The sequence below is a fragment of the Wyeomyia smithii genome, chromosome 1 (assembly GCF_029784165.1).
Source record: "Wyeomyia smithii strain HCP4-BCI-WySm-NY-G18 chromosome 1, ASM2978416v1, whole genome shotgun sequence".
Classification (NCBI taxonomy): domain Eukaryota; kingdom Metazoa; phylum Arthropoda; class Insecta; order Diptera; family Culicidae; genus Wyeomyia; species Wyeomyia smithii.
This window is the reverse complement of record NC_073694.1, coordinates 46,949,891-46,971,406: the sequence shown is the minus strand read 5'-3', so window position 1 is coordinate 46,971,406 and position 21,516 is coordinate 46,949,891. Positions and strand designations below refer to the sequence as shown.

General features: G+C 39.5%; 1 protein-coding gene across 3 annotated transcripts in view; it reads left to right on the top strand.

Moving 5' to 3' along the window:
* Positions 1-21,516, top strand: part of LOC129717854 (segmentation protein Runt) — a 156,560-nt gene that overhangs the window by 133,769 nt on the left and 1,275 nt on the right. For all 3 annotated transcript variants that reach the window (XM_055668072.1, XM_055668070.1, XM_055668071.1), the window contains one exon: positions 9,598-10,014. In XM_055668072.1, coding sequence (XP_055524047.1) covers positions 9,598-10,014 — 417 coding nt within the window. The remainder of the gene's footprint in view (positions 1-9,597; positions 10,015-21,516) is intronic.

Sequence of the window (21,516 nt, the reverse complement as noted above, 5' to 3'; positions counted from 1 at the left end):
GGTTTTGAGCGCTTATTTTGCAGTCATCTATAATCAGGTTTTCGAGGTTTTGGCATCAATCGATCAGAAATTCTTTTACGGTTAAATTTATGTAACAAAACAAACTTTTGTTTGAGATACACTATTGAAAAATTGGTAATTAATATCGATTGTCTAAATCATACCGCGCAGCCAATCACTACCTCTCTTCCCAAGCACAGTCGACACTAACGGATACAATCGATCTGACTTTGTTGTTATTGTTGTTGTCACTTTCTGTTTCCGATGTTTATGCTGCTGCTAGCGGAAAAAACCTTGCAAATATGCATTTTTTTGTTGGTGTTAATATTACGACAGCGGCCGGCGCCCCATAATTCTGATTCCAAAACCGCACCAGTGACATGCGGACGCTAGGTGTTAGCAGCTAAAAGGAGGAAAAACAAAATAGTAACGGTCATCTCGTGCCGGTTTGACACGTGATGCTGGTGGCTACTGCAAAATACTAAAATGGCTGGAATTCTGGACGGAAACCAGTAAACAAGGAATCAGCAACTGGCACCTTTTGGTGCCTCGCAGTTTTATGATAGAAGCGGTTAGTTGAATTTTATGTTTTACAATTGCTGCTGTTAGCGGAAAAAAACCTTCCAAAAATGCATGTTTATGTTGATGTTAATTTCACGACAGCGCTAGGTGTTAGCAGCTGAAAGGAGGAAAGACAAAATAGTACCGGTCATCTTGTGCCGGTTTCACCCGTTATGCTGGTGGCTTTAGTAGTAAATGGCTACTGCAAAACACTTGAATGGCTGGAATTCTGGACGGACTAACCAGTAAACGAGAATAATCGGCAACTGGTACCTTTTGGTGCCTCCAAATTTTATTACAGAAGTTTTGTAAAAGAAGCGTTGCAATTCCCTCTACTATTTGTTTCAATGGAATATTTTTTTTTATAAGAATACGGTAGTCAACGTCATGCGGTCGTGTCTTGAATACCACCCTCCTACTTTTTTTCAAATACATGAAGTTATATACTGGGCTGGAGCTAACCTAGCATGAGTTTTATCGATTAAATGTCAAACAATTTTCAAATTTAAAATTTTCGGTTGAATCGTTCTGGGCTCCAATTTCAGATAGTTTCGTAAAGTTTGCTTTTTGCTTAGATAGGAAAATTTTACCAATTTGCTCAATTAAATGATTGTCTTGGTAGTGCAGCAAACAAAGGGTTGATTCGAATATGTATGAAATGACAGCGATTAAATAAAAGATATCCATTCTTTTAGTATATATTATTATTTATAACGTTTTAACGTCTCAGCATCCAGAAATGCACTGTTAGATAAAATTGCAGCAAATACTAGAGTTGCAATTCTCTCTATTATTTGTTTTAATGGAATATAAGAATACCGTAGTCCAACGTCATGCGGTCGTGTCTTGAATACCACCCTCCTACTTTTTGGGCAACACATTTCTTCGGGCTTCAGCTATTACACTACAGCAAATATTTGCTCAAAAATCTGTTTTCCTTAACGGTAGCGAAGCGGTAGGTAGCGGTACAATATTTCAAACCCTCTGGAGTTGGTATCACCATCGATTAGCAAGTAGTTTTTTTTTGTTTTATTACTTTTTGTTTGTTACTTCTGACGTAGGACTTCGTCTTTGTTTTCTATACTTGATTACACTTTGTGAAATTGAAAATGAAACTGGTAAATGTTGCGTCAGATTTCAAACGATTATAGCGAGCGAATGACTTAATGCATCTCAGTCATTTATATGTCGGTGGATAGATAAAATGTGTAACAATTTTTTTAATATAATGTTCAACATTGTTGCTTTACTGCTTAATGGTGGAAAAAGGTGAAAAGTTCCAAGGTCAAGCTTTCCCATACATTTTCCTCATAATTGGCTTGCTTCCCGAGCACAGATAACAATAACATGGATGAAATGAATTCCACTGCCTAAATATTTTGACTCAACAAAGTGTTTTGGTTTATTTGTTTTTATCTAAGCTGTGTGGCCACGCCCTAATGGCAATAATCTACTCTGAACTCGATACAAAAGACTGCGTGTAGAAAATTCAGCTTCAGTCTAGTTTGTAACACAACAGCGAGTGGAGTATAGCTGTTAGAGGTACGCGACATTGAGAAACGAGAGCTGCATACAAGTCAACTTCCAGGCAGTGCGGAGCATGTTACCTTTATTTTGCATACGGCAGCAACAGTTACCATCGTACGCTGCAGGATCTTTTGCTGGCACAGCTGCTGGAGGGTACAGCGGAGAGCAAATTTTATGCGCGGCCAACAAAATATTCAATACTACCAAAGGGTGGTGCGATCATCAGCGTTCTGTAGCACGAATTTCATACTGAAGATTACGGAATCGGTTCTTTTCAGAACTATAAATGCTTGAAGATAAGAGTTATGAGAATTTTCACAACTACTACTAGGGTAAAATTTTCATGTATTCATGCATCGTTAGTTTTACAATAACGACTATCAAATATAAACGGTAGTGTTGCCTATGAACAGTTTATCGCAGCATATAATGTATACATTTAGTCCTACGTCACCATTTCATACAATCCCTAGGGCTGTATACCTTGTAGTATTTTGTCTAACGCGCGACCAGAAGACAAGAAAGTAATAAAAGGTTGCTCAAAAGTAACAAAAATTCTCCGTTAGTTTTGGGTGAATTAGAATACTGAAAGTAACCCCAAACCAAAAATGCTTAGCGCTTTTGAAGACTGCTCGAATTGATGGTAACCAGTTGATTTGTTAGAATTCATCAGAGCGCCTATAATTTTGAATTTAACACTTGATTTTTGCGATAACCCGAAAATGGACAAAATATGAATCAAACTTTTTTCATTGGAGTGGAGCTCTGTACGCTTATTTGACTTATTCAACCGAGTATTTTCCACGGATGAAGAAATTTTTTACCATAAGAAATGTAATATGATGATGTGGTTGTTGCTTGGTTTAAAATTAGTTTAAAATTAGTTTATTTGACACGGCACGATACATTTTCTGTTTTACTGAGCCAAGTACAATTCGTATTAATTCTACGTTAGCAGGGAAAAGAGGGAGGCCTTTTTTTATTTTCGCGGCCGACTACGAGCTATTGGGGATTTAAGGTGAGAGGAGGGGAGATACAATTTTGACTTAAAACTATTTTGGAACTTTGTTTTTCAACTGGTAGAGCAATTGTATTCTTGTTTGTTGTGGGTTCAAAATATTTGTGTAAGCATAGATGCGGGCTCTTCGTTTCCGTGTCTTCAGCATAGCATATTTGTATCCTTAATCTGACAAATAGACAAAGAAAATTTTAAATTTTAATGTCAGCGTTTTTCAGAAAGCAGTATAGCTGTGTCATGTACTGGAGATCACCGCTTCCCAGAATGTCTCTAACGGGTACGTTCGGTTGTTTTCCTCGGGCCCGAAGGGAGCCTATAAGCTCGGACCTAACACCACAGTATTCGGTACACGACCAAACAACATGCTCGATGTCATGGTAGCCATCGCCACAAACGCAGTGATTACTGTCTACAAGCCCTATACGAAAGAGATGCGTGTTTAACGTGTAGTGATTGGACATAAGTCTGGACATCACGCGAATGAAGTCCCGACCTACATCCAACCCCTTGAACCATGCTTTCGTCGATACCTTAGGAAAAATGGAATGTAGCCACCGTCCCAGTTCATCTGAGTTCCATGATGATTGCCAACTGTTGAGTGTTCTCTGACGCAAAATGCTATAAAATTCATCATAAGCAATTGATCTTACGTAAATATCGCCATCAATAGCACTCACCTTAGCTAAAGCGTCAGCCTTTTCATTGCCCGGAATGGAACAATGGGAAGGGACCCACGCTAAGGTAACCCGGTAATTTTTATCTGTTAAAGCACTTAAAAACCGCCGTATTTTCCCCAGGAAATACGGGGTGTGCTTCACAGTCTTCATCGATCGCAGAGCCCCAATGGAACTGAGACTGTCTGTGAAGATGAAGTAGTGGTCTATGGGCAGGGTTTCGATGATCCCAAGAGAGTACTGAATAGCAGCAAGTTCTGCGACGTTCACGGAAGCAGGAGCATCGAGTTTGTAGGAGGCGGTAAAATTTTTGTGGAAAACACCGAAGCCAGTGGACTCACCTAGATTATATTCGTCAGTATAAAACGTTTAATCACAACTCACCTGTTTAAACTAATTTAAAAAAATCTTAGGGATCTCTTGTGGGCGCAATTGATCCGGGATACCAATAATGTCTTCTTTCATGGTGGTGTCGAAGAATATAGCATTGTTAGAAGTATCTAAAGGTGCGACATTGAAGGGAACCTACGAAGAAGGGTTAATATCTTGAGCCATGTAGTCAAAATATAAAGTCATAAATCTAGTTTGGGATTGAAGGTCGACCAACCTCTCGAAATTTTCAATTACTAATGGGTTCATAACTGTGCATCGAATTAGCAACCGGTAAGAGAGATTCCAAAAACGATGTTTCAACACTTCTCTAACACTTCAAGACTCATCGTATGGGTCGACTGCATGCAACCCAAGGCAATACGCAAACAACGATATTTTATTCTCTCTAATTTTATAATGTGCGTGTTCGCGGCGGAGCGAAAGCAGAAACAGCCGTACTCAAGAACTGACAATATCGTTGTTTGGTAAAGCCTTATAAGGTCTCCTGGGTGGGCACCCCACCAGGTTCCGGTAATCGTACGAAGAAAATTAATCCCCTGTTGGCATTTTCGTGTCAGATACCTAATATGACAAGCCCAGGTGCATTTAGAGTCGAACCAGACCCCGAGATATTTAGCGACTAAAACCTGAGAGATCGTTTTACGCGTTAGTAGGAGCTACAGCTGAGCTGGGTTATGCTTCCTAGAAAAAACGACCAGCTCAGTTTTCTCCGGAGAGAATTCGATACCCAGCTTAAGAGCCCATTCAGACAAATTGTCTAAGGTATCTTGTAATGGTCCTTGCAGATCGCTAGCCTCGCTACCAGTAATGGATACAACGCTATCGTCTGCAAGTTGCCTTAGCGTGCATGAATTTGCAAGACATTCATCGATGTCATTGACGTAAAAATTATATAAGAGAGGACTTAAACATGAGCCCTGGGGAAGGCCCATGTAACTAATTCGGGAAGTTGTCGAATCGCCATGTGAGAAATACATATGCTTTTCTGACAAAAAATTATTCAAATTTAGTGAAAGTCCCTGCGAATGAAGTTTCGCGCTTAAAACTTCTACAGAGACAGAGTCAAAAGCCCCCTTAATGTCCATGAACGCAGAAGCCATTTACTATTTTCGAGCAAATGCGAATTGAATTTCAGTAGAAAGCAACGCTAGGCAATCGTTCGTCCCTTTGCCCCGGCGAAAGCCAAATTGAGTATCTGAAAGTAAACCGCTTGTTTCGACCCATTTGTCTAACCGTAAGAGGATCATTTTCTCCATTAATTTCCGGAGGCAAGAGAGCATCGAAATCGGCCTATATGAATTGTGATCAGAGGCAGGTTTCCCGGGTTTCCGAATAACAATGACTTTTACCTCCCTCCTGTCATGCGGAACAATATTTAGCTCAAGAAACTTGTTGAACAAATTCAACAAGCGTCTTTTTGCAGAGTCGGGTAGATTCTTCAACAGGTTGAATTTTATTCTATCTAACCCTGGAGCCGTATTGTTGCACGACAGGAGAGCCATTGAAAATTCCAACATCGAAAATGGAGGCTCTTCCGTAGTTACTAATAACGCGTCGCGAAAGGTTTTCTGTTCCGGTACAGAGTCCGGACAGACCTTTATGGCAAAATCGAGTATCCAGCGATCTGAATACTCCTTACTCTCATTCGAAACGTCACGGTTCCGCATGCGCCTGGCGGTATCCCAAAGAGTGCTCATCGCTGTTTCCCTCGACAACGCGTTTACGAACCGCCGCCAGTACCCGCGTTTTTTCGCCTTTACTAAGCTCTTCATCTGCCTGCCCAGTGCCTCGTACTTTCGAAGTAGGTTGACAGTGCCGTACTCCCGGTAGTCCTTATACGCCGCGGACCTTCGCGCGTACAGCTCAAAGCACTCTTTGTCCCACCATTTGTTGGGAGGGCGCTGTCTAATCGTTACCCCGGGTATCGGTTTCGTCTGAGCTTGAGTCGCGGCGTCGATTATCAAGCCAGCTAAGAACGCGTATTCTTCCTCCGGAGGAAGTTCCTCGTGAGTCTCGATAGATTCCGCTATAATAGACTCATAACGCTTCCAATCAATATTACGTGTAAGGTCGTAGGAAATATTGATTGGGTTCGGGGGAGTTGAACCATTAGCAATTGATTACTACCGCGGGATTGGAAGATGATCACTACCGCGGGGATCGTTGATTACTTTCCACTGGCAATCTAAGGCTAGTGATGTCGAGCAGAGGGATAGGTCAAGCACGCTTTCACGTGCTGGAGGATTAGGTACACGTGTCGCTTCCCCAGTATTCAAAAGTGTCATATTGAAGTCGTCGATCAAGTTACAAATTAAAGAAGATCGGTTGTCGTCGCACAGCGACCCCCATAGCGAACAGTGAGAGTTAAAATCTCCCAGTATCAAAAAAGGTGCGGGAAGCAATTCTGCTATATCAAGGAGTTGCTTCTGTTCAATCCGCGCGGATGGGGGAATATATAACTAAACACGGCAAAGGTCTTTTCCATTCATATTCGTTTGAATGGCAACAACTTCAATATTCGAGATCGAGGGGAGGTCGATTCTGAATAAAGAATAGCACTTTTTGATCCCTAAAAGTACCCCTCCACCGTGTGAGTCTCGATCTCGACGAATGATGTTAAAATCGTGGAGATTAGGTTGGTCATTTGAATTGAGAAAAGTTTCACAGAGCGCGAACGCATCACAATTGTATGTGTTTATCAAATGTGAAAATAAATCAAATTTGGGGATGATACTTCTGCAGTTCCACTGTAACACAGTGACAAAATTCCTAACCTCTTTCGACGTATTAGTCATCGAAAGATACGATAGCTGAAATGAGGGGCCAAGTTGCTGTGAGTTGCTTCAAAAAGGTTTTCACTGTAGGGAGAAGGGCAAGAAGGATGTTTTGAAGGGGATCTGGTATGTTGAATGTTTTAAATATCCAGTCCACAATATCAGAGAATTTTATGAACCCTGTTTCTTTTATGTCTTCTGATCGAGAAATGGGTGCACGAGGGGTTTTTGGTGCCCCAGGAAGCGGTGGGTACTCCTGGTTTGATTTGAAATTAAAACCGGGGGGTACTTGTTTCGGTTTTTCTACACCGCTTCCTTTTTGTGTTGTCTTATTGGTCATTCCGCTAGGGCTTATCTTACGACCTTTGTGAGAAAGATTAGGAGAGTTGAGCATTCACCTCTTCCTAGATCCCTCTGGCAAGGCTTAGGAATACCCTTCGACGGGATCGTCAGATGTACCCTCATCAGTTGGCAAGAAGGAAAAGATGTTTCCTGTCGAGGGTGGCTAAGCCCTCTTAAGCATTTCTGAAAAAGAGCGCTTTGATCGTTCCTTAAGGGAACGCTTAATTTTTTCCTCGCGCTGTTTGTACGCGGGACATGCCGAGTTCCCTCGCAATAAAGACACTTTTCAGTTTCCCCACTGCAAGCGTTCTCAGCATGATTGCCTCCGCACTTGCTACAGCGTGCCTTGTTGCAGCAGTTGGTGGCTGTGTGATCTAATTGCTTACAGTTTTGGCAATGCATGACCCGTGGTACAAACAGGCGTACAGGTAGACGAACCCTGTCCAAGCGGACGTAGTTCGCCAGCGCGGATCCGGCGAATGTTACTCGGAAGGAATCCGAAGGGAGGAATTTCTTCTTCCCTTCTTCGATGGATACTGAATGCAATTGCTTGCAATACAGTATCTTTACACTTTGCATCAAGGGGTTTTTAAAACAGCCAACTCCATGACGCAAAATGTCATCGACAGTGAGATTCCCCTCGGTAAACACACCGTCGATTTCTACATCCTTGGCAGGGATGTTAACGCGATACTCTCTCGTGAAGAGCTCGTAGCCAGCAATTTCGTTTTCTTGCTTCAAGCTACTCACGACAACTCGCAGTTTGTTCGGCCTCACCTTCGTAATCTCGGTTACGGCCGAAAAATGTTTTGCCAGGTCTTTGCCAATCTGAATAATATTCAATGTCTTCTTTATGGGCCGGAAAAAAACAACGTAGGGACCGCCAGCGGCATCTGGGTAAGCTTTTACCCGTACCTCCGGTACTCTTGGTACAGGACTTGGCAAAGGGGAGGTCACAGGGGAAGGTAGGGGTGAGCTGATGGGAGAAATTTCAATTTCTTCCCCGTTTGTTTCCACATCCAGGAAAAGTTGCACCTGTATGTCGTCCATTTCGCGGGAGCGTTACGCTCTACCGCACACAAACGATAAATATTCGAATATGGGGGGGGGGATCAAGTAGTTGAAATTAAATTTTAAAAACAATTTTTCAATCTACAATGGATCAAATAAAAAAAGACAGTAATACTAATACTAATAACAATAGTAATAATAATAATTATAACAATAATAATAATAATAATAATAATAATAAAAGTAATAATAATAATAATAACAATAATAATAATATCAATAATAATATTAATAATAATATTATAACATAGTAATAATATTGATAATAATAGTAAAAATTCTAAAGGTAATACTTCACCGAACGTCTAAGTCACGTCTTCACGGCTGTTAGTAGGATCAATCTGGAAAAGTGTCTCCGCAGAACAAACAATGACGATCCAGCTTTGTGTTGTGACACAGTGGCCGTATCTTACACGCGACCTTGTAGATGCCACTTGTAGTTGACTTCCACTCGCTCGATCGTATGGTGGTCCGTGCTGCTAGCGGGGTAACAGCGGTGCGGGAGAATTATTCTTGCTGATATATCAGCTGCGTATCGAATCACTGGCGGGGTAGCCTGCCTCTACCAGTGTGCAGATGTTTCTGCCGATATACAACAGGCTATTGTTATCGCGCAGCACAAGAAATATCGACAAAAAAAAAACACCCGTACGATAACTCGTGTATTGTTCTTTTGCGAACTCAAACGGAGATAAACAATTTGCGTCTAATCGAGACGAAAGCAAAACAACGAATGTATGTGGTTGTTGTAACAGATGGCATTTCAACATTCAAATTGACAAATTGATTACCGATTTGTTGAATTACATTTTCCAATTTCTTACAAACAAACATTTTTTCATTTACAACTTTCGACACGTACCAACCGATTTTTACAACAAATATTGTGGGTAAACCATCAGGCACGGCTAGGTGATAAAGATGGGCTGTGTAATTGAAGGTATCTTTTTGCTCTGGTAGGTTTTTTTTCCGGTAGTAAACGATAAACTAGATGCTCACAATACAAGATTTCCAAAGTATATGGTTCGATTGGTTAGAGAATGATATCCTACTACTTCCAAAATGTATCTGCGAAAGAAATCGGATTTATTATCCTTCTAAGTTTACGAAACTAATGATAGCTAACAAAATTCTAATTCGAACGTATTTTTTCTTCTCTGCCTTTTTCTCCACCACGACTGTTCACTGCGACGTCTGCCGACGGCACCCGGATCCCGAACCGAACCCGCCAACGCAGGGTTTCCCCATCAATTAGGTAGCATGGCAGGCCATTTACATATGGCCAACGATTGGCGGCAGCTCAACGGTCGGACTGCGGCTGGATTTCCAGGTTCGCATTTTTTCCACCACCACGCTGCGGCAGCGGCGGCGGCTTCCAATCCGGCCCATTTCGCACCGCACATGTTGGCCGCCATCGATCGGATGGAGCAGCAGCACCAGCAGCAGCAGCATCGGCAACACCCGACGGCAGCGACTACGATGGGAATGCTCTCGGCAGTAGCGGCGGCGGCATCTTCCACGGTAGCAAACACCGTCGGCATCTTCGGCAACGGCAGTATAGCGGGCGGGAGTAGTAGCGTGGGTGGCGACGACGGCGGTAATAACAATGGCGGCAGCTCTGCGATAAACTCACCCAGGATTAGCGATTCCAATGGTGAGTTTTATTCCACTTTTTTTTTGCCTTCTATAGGACCCAACCAAACCATCCCAAGTTCATTTTCGGTAAACCAGCAAAGTGGGCGAGGGAGGTCTAAACGAAGAGGTTTCCTTCCCAGAAAACAGCCACCAATGGGAGGTTGGTTTGTTGTTGCTGTTGTTGTTTTTTGGCTTATGATCTCAATTTTAGCTCCGGGGTTGGCTGTAAAATTTTTATGTGTTTTTATGATTCGGCTTCGGCCAGGTTTCAGCTTTGGATGGCGGAATAATCCCGGAGCTTATTGAAATTACGCTTCTGTTTTTTCCCGTGTGTGAAAAGACGGAAACTGGGTCATTGATTTTTTGGACTGCCTTAAAGCTCGTTTGCTGATAATGATGCGTGGAAATTGAGGCAGATACATTATCCGTATGACTTAGCAATATGATATGATGTTTTCTTTCAACAATTTCAATTCAACGTATATTGCGTTATTTTTTAAGGAAAAAATATGCGAATCGTCGTGTCATAAGTCTGAACGAATTATGTATAACTATCGATCAAGGCATTAGTGTTAGAAATTCGTTTGGCGGTGGACTTTAGTAAAGTTAGAGTTACTTGAAAAAAGCTTTATTAGATACATTTTGTATATAACGATGCCTTCACTATTCGAAATTCTTCTTTCGATTTCTCGAGGCTCACTCGAACAAAACTTCTAAAATTCCGCACAGACTTTTAAGACGCTTGACAATTATTAAAAAACATTTGAGCGAAAGAGAAAAAATGAGCTGGTGTTTATTTATCGGAACAATTGTGCACATAATGGAATAACTTGATTCAAGATACTACTAAATACTATTTCGTTTTGTATTTTGAAATGGGTAAATGTTTTTTTTTTGGTTATAGACGCTTGACGGAATTTGTGAACGAAATGTCCAGTCAACCATTTGTACAACTTTCCCACTGGACAGTACAAATATTATTTTACTACAAATTCTAGTAAGACGATAAAAAAATTTCTAACCCTTGAAAATGAACATACAAATTGTCGACTTTTTTCCTAAATATCAAAATTTATGATTGATGAACTATCAAAAGCAGATTTTTGAATGTGGCAGATTTATACGTTGAGAGGAAAGGCTGCTAGTGGATATCTTTATTGTCGTTATCAATATATAACTAGTAATGACAAGTGCTTTGCTAGTGATACAAATGCAACTGTGTCTGATTCTGTGTGGATCAAGTGATTATCGATTCATGATTCAAGTTAACCTAGGTGGTTATTAGATGCAACCGCTAAAATGCTTTTTAAATACAGTCGAATCCCTCTATTAAGACAATTTATATAGCGACAAATCTCTCTATAGCGACATTCTCAATGATGCCTTCTACTCTATATTCATAAAAATTATTCGTTTTATTGCGACATTTCTCTGTAACGACGGTCCCTTGCGATGTCGCTTTAAAGCGAGTCAACTGTACTAACGAACTTCTGGCAGAGATTGGAAAACTTGGAAGCTTGAATTAGTAGCTTCCATCTTTGACAACATGAAGCTCCAATTGAAGTGGAAAATACTGAACCAGTACGAAGACACCAGATTCTTTGAAAAGCATATATGTATGTATGTATAAATGTATGAATGTGTGTATGTATGTATGAAAGTATGTATGTATGCATGCGTGTGATTTGTCATGGCATGGAAAGCAAAAGACATAAGTAGTCATAAGTTATGATGAGTCATCGGTTGGCAAAAAGGAAAAGATGTTTCCTGTCGAGGGTGGCTCAGCCCTCTTAAGCATTTCTGCAAAAAGAGCGCTTTGATCGTTCCTTGAGGGAGCGCTTGATTTTTTCCTCGCGCTGTTTGTACGCGAGACAACCCGAAAGGTCATGCCGAGTTCCCTCGCAGTAAAGACACTTTTCAGTATCCTCACTGCAAACGGACTCAGCATGATTGCCTCCGCACTTGCTGCAGCGTGCCTTGTTGCAGCAGTAGGTGGCTGTATGACCTAACTGCTTACATTTTTGGCAATGCATGACTCGCGGTACAAACAGGCGTACAGGCAGACGAACCCTGTCCAAGGCTTTGTAGCTCGGCAGTGCGGATCCGACGAATGTCACTCGGAAGGAATCCGAAGAGAGAAATTTCTTCTTCCCTTCTTCGATGGATACTGAATGCAATTGCTTGACATCCAGTATCTTTACATTTTGAATCAGAGGGTTCTTGAAATAGCCAACCCCGTGACGCAAAATGTCATCGACCGTGAGGTTTGCTTCGGTAACCACACCGTCGATCTCCACGTCCTTGGCAGGGATGTATACGCGGTACTCCCTTGTAAAGAGCTCGTAGCTAGCAATTTCGTTTGCTTGCTTCAAGCTACTCACGACAACTCGCAGTTTGTTAGGCCTCACCTTCGTAATCTCGGTTACGGCCGAAAACTGTTTTGCCAGGTCCTTGCCGAGTTGAATAATATTTAGAGGGTTTTTTATGGGCCTGAAGTAAACTACGAACGGACCTTTCGCGGCATCTGGGTAAGCTTTTACCCGTACTTCCGGTACCCTTGATACAGGGCTAGGTAAAGGGGATGGTACAGGGGAAGGTAGAGGGGAATTGATGGGGGAGATCTCAATCTCTTCCCCATTTGTTTTCACATCCAGGAATAGTTGCACCTGCATGTCGTCCATTTTTTGCGGGAGAGTTTTGCTCTACCGCACGCAAACAATAAATATGCGTATATGGGGGGGATCAAATAATTGTTGTAAAATGTAAGAAGAATTTTTCAAAATAAGGTGTATGAAATTAGAAAAGAGACGACCGTATTGAAAAAAAATAAGAAAATAAAAACAAATGTGAATACTTCACCAGACTTTTTGTATTTTTGCCTACGTGCCCTCCTGGCTGATAATTGGATTAATCCAGTAGGTGGCTTGGCAGGGATCGCAATCAGTCTACTCCAGCTGAACCGGCACTAGGGGCTAACCAACTGTCTGGACACCAAACAGTATTGTTTGTTCGATGAGGACTGACCGCAGGGGGTGAAACGTAGAAAAAAACGTTGACCAATTGGGCAAAGAAAGTGGATTTGACAGTTCGATCGTTCGTGCCGGTATTACATTTTCAATCGGCAGTGTGACTAGATTTTGGGTAACAGTGGGGGTGTAAGTCAGAGGCGGAACTGACATTGTATGTGTAGGGGAGGATTGTACAAAACGCACCAGTTAAGCATTTGCGCGATTTACAGCGCTTCAAATCATTTCAAAGCGACATTGAACGTGTAGGATGATAGAAGGATCTATTTATCATATATTTATGACGATGTTTGTTATAAAATACTCGATTTCAATGTCTTTTTTGGTAAAATTACCATTGCCGCCAAACAATCCCGTGACCAAAACGCACCACAACAAAGGTCAGTATGCTCCAAAGCAGTAGGCTAATATTAAATATCTTAAAATAACAATATAGTTCACTCTCGAGTTTCCCATATATTCCCGTGAAGACAGACAGGGAACACCCCCTCTTGTGGTATAAAAGGTAACTAAACTCATTGCACAGTGGTACAGTAAGGCAATTTAGGCGGACATAAGCTTTTCGTTGCGATTTTGGTTTGCGGTTTGAAGCCATAGTTTTTGTAAAAAGTTGTTTCTTATACATAGTCCTCTATTTATGTGCGAATGAAAATTAGGGTGGTCCTAAAATCAACGAAATAAAAACAAACTAACTTGTATTTGCATAAATAATTATAAACATTCTTTGGCAAACTTGTAGACCAACTAATCCTAAGTAACTTTGAAAAAAACTTTTTTGTGGACATGAAATTTGGTTTCCAAAAACAGTCTTTTCGCTCTATTTTTTCAATTCAAATTTAAAACCAAAGTTTTCTTCGGTAACTTTAATCAAAAATACGCCAATTTTGACGAAAAAAACATTGTCGATATATTGTACAGATAAAGAGTTTTCACTATTTCTATTTTAAAAATTGGCCCTTTTGATATATTGATGTCTCCGTTTAAGGCAAACATAAATAATATTTTTTGGTATCATTTGAAAGAACAAATATTGTATAAATATTGTGAAGAAATACCGAAAGTTGCTTAAAATTAGTTGATCTACAACTGTGCCGATGAATGTATACATTTATTTATGCAAATAAAAAGTTAGTTTTTTCATTTAGTCGATTTCAGGACCACCCTAGTTTTCATTTGCACATAAAAAATAGACTAAATATAAGAAACAAGTTCTCAGAAAAAAAATTTACTCTAAAACCACAAAATCGCCTTACTGTACCACTGTGCATTGTTGTTGAATATCTGTGAGCGTGTGACATTCTCACACACGAAACTGAATTTACTCAATTTTAGATTTATTTGACTCAATTTCATACTTTCACAGAAAAAAATATGTTGCAGATTTCGTGCGTATATTGTTTGTATGTAAAACTAACGCCATTCCGGGAGTTAAATATTGATAATATAATACATGTAGCTTATCGAGGCACGAAGAAGAAATATTAAAATAATCAGGCCATGACGTGTAAATGGTAAACTAATCCCAAGTTGCTATATACGTGGTTCCCTGTGTAACTTCACTAGCTCAGATCCATCACGGGAAGCAACTACGAAATGTGCGGCCGTCAAGCTTAAGCTCAATAATCAGGCCACGAAGTGTACAATTAAATGAATATCTCAATTACCTCGTGAAAAAGATAAAAGGAGAAACCGCACGATGGTTGTCAATAGTCGTTCGTATATGGTTGTTGTGCAACTTTTAGCTTATATAACACTTGAATATTCTATCAATTTAACAATTTAAGTATTGATACATATAATGTAGTAACTGGTTTAATATCTTTATTTTATTATATATAAAAGATATTCAACAAAACAAACATAATTAGTGATAACAACTGTTATGCAAAAACAATTATTTAATGTTTAGTTTTCTTCGTTTTGAAAGTATTTTTTTGTTTTTTCATCCCTCCGAATTTTTTGCTCTCGAGTTCTAATCTTCGTATGCATCACTTGCAGCTTTGATTTAACCAGCATATTTATGTATTTACTATCTGACCCGGCAAACTTCGTCCCGCCTATTTTTGTGTTTAATTTAATAATTTTCATCATTCCAAATTCATTGATTTCTTGCGATTTGTTTATATTGTTTGAAATTATTGGTTTTATCGGAATGACAACATCCTCGACTTTTGCCTTTAGTACATCACCTCTATTCCGAAAACACTCATATTGGGTGGTATTCAGCTATTTTCGTTGTTTTCCAGAAACTGAAAGAGGTCATCTTCGAATTCAAGATGGTGTCCAGGGTCAATGCTTGGCTTCTATACATTATTCCGATTACGGAAATATTCATATGCAGTAGTATTCGGCTGTTTCACAGAAGTTGCCATCTTACAATTCAAAATGGTGTCTGAGGTCAATTTTTAGCTCCATGCATCATTCTGGTTAAAGAAACACTCATATTGGGTGGTATTTGGTCCCTTTCGGCTATTTTACAGAAACCGGAAGTCACCACCCTGGATTTTAAAATGGCATTTGGAAACAATTTCTGGCCCCTGAGCGTCATTCTGGTTTAAGAAACACCAATAATAGGTGTTATTCAGTCATTTTCGGCTGTTTTACAGAAACCGGAAGCCACTTTCTTAGAATTGAAAATGGTGTCTGTGGTCGATTCTAGCTCCTGTGTATCATTCTGGTATCGAAGCATCTCATATTGGATGGAAATCGGCCGGTTGAGGAAATACCCATACAACAATATCGCACGCTTAGCCTTGGGGCTAATAGCGGTCTCGATTAACTAGATTAGTTGAGAGAATTCGTTATCGATATTGTTTTGGCTCATTTTGTATGTGTAGGATAAGTACAACGATATACCGTGCCCCAGTGCTAAGTCGAGAAAATTTCCAGCTCGAAAAGATTAGGCGGTTTCCCATTCACCGGAAGTCGTCATTTTACAATTCATAATGTTATCTGAGGTCGATTTGTAGCTTCAGTGCATCATAACTATCCCGGAAATACCCATAATGAGTGTTATTTGGTCTTCTGCCACTGTTGTTTAGGAACCGGAAGTCGCCATATTGGATTTCAAAATGGCATTTGGGGACAATTTCTGGCCTTTGAGCATCATTCTGGTTAAAGAAACACCCATATTTGGTTGTTTTTGGGTCATTTTCGGCAGTTTTCCAGTCACCAAAAGTCGCCATTTTACCACTCAAAATGTTGTCTGAGGTCGATTTGTGGTTTCAGTGCATCATCACGATTTCGGAAATATCCATATTGGGTGGTGTTTGGTCATATCTCGCTGTTTCTCAGAAAGCGGAAGTCGCCATCTTGGATTTCAAACTGGCATTTGGAGACAATTTCTGGCCTCTGAGCGTCATTCTGGTTAAAAAAACACCCATATTAGGTGGTATTAGGTCATTTTCGGCAGCTTTACAGTCACCGGAAGTCGCCATTTTACAACTCAAAATATTGTCGGAGGTCGACAAACGTACAAACCGTGAAACACTACCCATGGATTGCCTCATACATAGGCGAACTTCATTATTATAAAATATTCGGCCGAGTCCACTTCACAATAAAATGTGCATTTTTTTCAGTGTACCCAATAGGGTAATATAATTGTCAAAAGTTACTCTTTTTCGCATGTCGTGCAGAACAAAATCGGAAGTGGCGCACCTAGCGGTCGAAAAGGTGACTAACGCTTCTGTCATTTTCAATTTGTCTTCATAATTTCACGTAAGTGAACTATATTGGTATTTAATATATTTGCTAATATGCCACTAGCAGAAATCAGCACGCGAAGTGAGATGCGCTTGAAGTCTCGAAAGTAAAATAAAAAATAATGGAACATGCTCTAAGTTGTCAAGCAATCTCCTGCAAGCTCTTCATAGTGCATTCTGCCCCAATTTTAATTTTGATTGTTTTTAGGTAAAAGTTGACGAAAGTTAGTGAAATGATTTGAAATACTCATAGTATTATAAACTCCAAAAGTGTAAAGGTTAGGGAAACCATAGTTTCTTGTATTATTTACAAGTCAGTTAATCACAAAAGCTCAAATAAAATTCATGAATAATTACATGCCACAGCCAACTGCACAGTTTTTTGAGTATTTCAGTCATTATGGCACACTATTTTATATGAAAACTGTAGAGAAGCTAGGTTTTTATGAGAAAAGCGAAGAATTTCGTCATAAAAAGCCACATGTGTAAGCATTTTGGGGAATTAATAGCATGGGCCATTTTACCCAACTGGTGCGTCCTGTACGGTTCTCCCCTACCTACGGCAAGAATCTCGCCCGATCGCTCGCGTTGGCATTCAGCCTAGCAGAGGCCTAACATGCGCAACATATGCGACTGTGTGTGATTTTTTTTTTACTTGAGACGGAGAGGGAGCATTTTTCGACAGAGAAAATTTTGCATGTGGTTGAAACGACCATAATTAGATAGTCGTACTCCCGTGAAACGTGCAAAATCGATTACAGTATGTATTATTTCCTGAATGGGGAAGAATTTTATTGCCTTTTAACCAATGGATTTGTTACCTAAAAGGCAATTTTGCGCTATTGCTTCTAAAGTAATAAGGAAGAGTTTTGCGTGTACAAACACGTGTCGTGAAAATCGCGTTGGAGAAAAATCTGGTTCTAGGTCCGGGCCATAATGGGTTAAGTGAAAATGTTCTGTATATAGTGATTTTACAACTCGGAACTTTTCATACTAAAGAGTGAAGACAAAATTGCAGAAAATATTGCTTGACGTTGTATAATTAGAAGCGAAAGAATTCCAGCATTCAACCTTCTCAATGATATGTATGTTTGCAGTTGGATGCGTTGTGACCGAAAAACCCGCTGCGCCTGTCGTTTCGTTATTTCCTCATACTGTTTTTCTAAAGGTTTCCCTTGCACTTAGCATTGTGGTATAATTAAAACCACAAAATATTAACTTTCCTTTTCCTAATTGATGATTCCATAAATTAAATAATAAATCCTGAAAATAAACAATTTTTCCATTTCCCAAGTTAATGAGTCTGTAACTCAAACCTTTATTACCATCCCAAACACTTTATCCAAATATCCAGTTTCATTACGTAAACACTTTCCCATAGTCAGATTTCTTTATACCAAGCCAACATTCCAACAAACCGATTCTCACAATCGAAATCGATTGTTCTTAGTATCAATTTCCATAGACGCAATCCTCATCACTTTGCATTATAGCAGTAAACTCAAGTGCATTCCAAACGCACCGTCAAAAATCCACAATTTCCCACAGAAGTGCACATTGCTAAGCAAGCACTAATTAACAGCCGAACCCTAACCAATATCCACCAACCGTCATGATCATTCTTTTAGATTCCGCTTTGACCAATTTCGTTCGTCATCGATGATTGCGATCGATGACACTATCTATCTCGGTAGGCTGACCAGATATTCTCGGGATGAAAACGGGACAAATGGGTTCATAAAACGGGACACATGATAAAATTGATTTTTAAAACTTTTTACCAACCAAAGCATGCAAAAAATTATTCATTGCTTCGATAAACTTACCAGATCCTAAAGAGTGTGATTTTTTGCAATGAGTTTCTGAAATTTGTCACTCAGTAATTTTAAAAAAACCTGGCTACTTGGAAACTTATTTTTCATTTAGGAAAATTATGCAAAGCTCTATTTTCAAGAAGTATCCGAAAACGGTACAAAATGGTAATAAGACGGGACGGTTAAAACCAGTCGAAAAAACGGTACTGTCCCGTTCAAAACGGTACGTCTGGTCAGCCTATATCTCGGTCATGTGTGCACGCTCATATGGAGCTGTATGCGACTGATGTTTGTTTTGTTTTGGTATGCGTAGTTTCACAGGCTGCGCGTATCAATATTTACATGTATGCACGATCAGGCTCCTCCTATCGATGTACGCGGATAAAGATTTTTGTGTTTTTTCTTTTTTATTCTCGCTTATTTACCGTCGGTCTAGTTCCGCCACTGTTATTGTGCCAATCACCGACGCCCGGGGAGGCGACTCCACCCAGGATCCTAACTCACGACCCGTTGATTAACGGACCGGCGCCAACGGATTTACTTCCTCATGCGATGGAAGCAGACCGATGTCATGGCAACAGTTTCCTGAAGCCGCCGCCGATGATGATGGCGCTACTGTTGGAAATATGGTCATAAGCTCCGTTCATTGTGCCGCATGTGTTACTGTATGGATTTTTTGCGTGCTTCTAACTACATCGAATGTAGGGCTATTCGGAACGTGTTGAAACATGTTTGAACGTGACCATTTATGTCCTGCGCAAAATCTATAAAACGCTGCTTTCTGCATTTCTTCACCCCACTTGCAGCAACAGTTGATCTTGCACGGCCGGTGCTTAATCGGCTGTTTCGCAAGCACTGACAGCTTTTTGACGTATAATCGAGCCAGAGAGCCAGAGAAAAACGGCCAGTGACTTTTTAAAATTGCCGACAGCATCCACCATCCCGATAACCAGCTCCATCAGCTTTTCTACCTTGCCGTGCTCATACTGCTTCAACGTTCGCCTCGTTCTCCACCTTGACTGCGGTGCAATTCCACAAAAAAACGGTCATCCAATTTGATCGACCATTTTTGATTTGGCTGAAACTTTGCATAAACGTTTATTAAACCAATAGCACAAAATGGCATCTTTTTCCAACAAAAAAAGATGTCATTTCGTGATGCTTGTTTTTTTTTGAAAAAAAAAAGTTTAAAAAAATTTAAATTTATACTCTAAAAGGCAACTTTTTTAAAAATATATTTTTTTGATGAAAGCGACATAACAATATTTAAACTCTGAGAACTTTCCGATCATAGAGAAATCAAGAAAAAATAGTTTTGGAAAAAACAATTTTGAATTTATTTTTCGCTGGTTATCTTTATTGTTGATTAAAATTTTTTTACAGCCAGAAATATTTGTTTGATTGGCAAGTGCTTTTAGCAAAGCTGTACTTAATAATTTTGTCATTCTGAAAAAAATTAACCTTGTAAAAAAATTATTACCTTTTTTTCCTGACCTCTATATGATGGGACAGTTTTTTATGTTCAGGTAATATTTTGCAGTTTCTATAAAAAAATATTAGATCAAAAATGAACTTTCTTCGATGAATAATTTTTAATTTTTTTTTTATTTTTTTTTTAATAAATCATTATTTTTTGAGTGAATATTTTTTCAGGAAAGGTAACTAGAGCTTTTATATACAAGTTTGTCTAAGACGTTACACCAATCCAGCAAATCGGTTTGACTCTAAAAATGTTTGTAATCATCAATACCTTCTCAATAAAACATTTTTAAATAGCTTCTCAAAAATAAATCGTGTTTTCGAAAATATCAGACTAATAGCACAAAATGGCATCTTTTGCCCATAAAAACGTCTAGGGAATGTTTCAGCCAAATCAAAAATGACAATTAGAAAAATATTCTGAAACTGGTAAATTTTTAATGGAACTGCTCTAATGGAACACTTGGTTAGCGCTGGTTACGCACCAACATTTTTCTCTGATGCATCTGTTCCTTTTTAGTTTCGTCGAAGGCACCCTTTGCGTTTTTTTAGTTACTATGAAAAAAAAGCTTTGTTCATTGTACAGTCAGGTTTCTCACAACATTTTGGCAACGATTAAAATTTTGAGATTTAAAAAAAATCGGATACATTTTTCTCAATAAATAACATTTGAGCAAAAATGCTCTAAATACCTAACAAAAAACAGTGTGTCCTCTGGATAATCAAATCAAAAATACTTATGTTTTGTCCTTTACTTATTCACGTGCATTTGATAAGCGTTAGAACAAGTGTTGTTGAGATTAACGGTGCGCTGAATATCACTATTTGGGCATTCGACCGCCGAGAGACAAATATTTGAAACCGTATCATAACCGTAGTGTTATATTATGATCGCCAGTTCGTGCACATCTTCATTTACCCGTTCACGAACTGAAAAATAGTTTGACTAAAACGTATGCTAAACCCCAAGTGACGACCTTTAACCAAACGCGAAAAATTAGTACTTGTACTAAAAACAAAAATTTTAACGCATTCTTCTTCACCGTGATACGATGGAGCATGCACTCGAATATTTGGTATATTGAACATATCACGGAAGAAATTTTCAACCCTTTAGTGCCCAAGTTAATTTCTAGACGGGCTTCGGTAAAATCACTATGAATCATTTTAAACATTTTTTAAGTATTTTTAAAGCTTTTTAGAGATTTGACTGAAGCCCGCCAAGTGGCGGTATTGGGCACTAGAGGGTTTAGCACAAGGCTACTATGAGACACAAATTGAAACATTGCAAAATTTTACATTGCAAGGTCACCGCATTTGAGAGCAGATGAATTTGAATAGCCATACTGGGCACAATCATAATAGCGCGCATCGAAACTCGAGTAAATTGCCCACTATAAGAACTAAAACACTCTTGACGATTCTGCTGATGCAGTGATAAATGAGCTAAGTCAATAATTGAATGTAAAAATTTGCTAAATTCCATAAGCAAACGGAG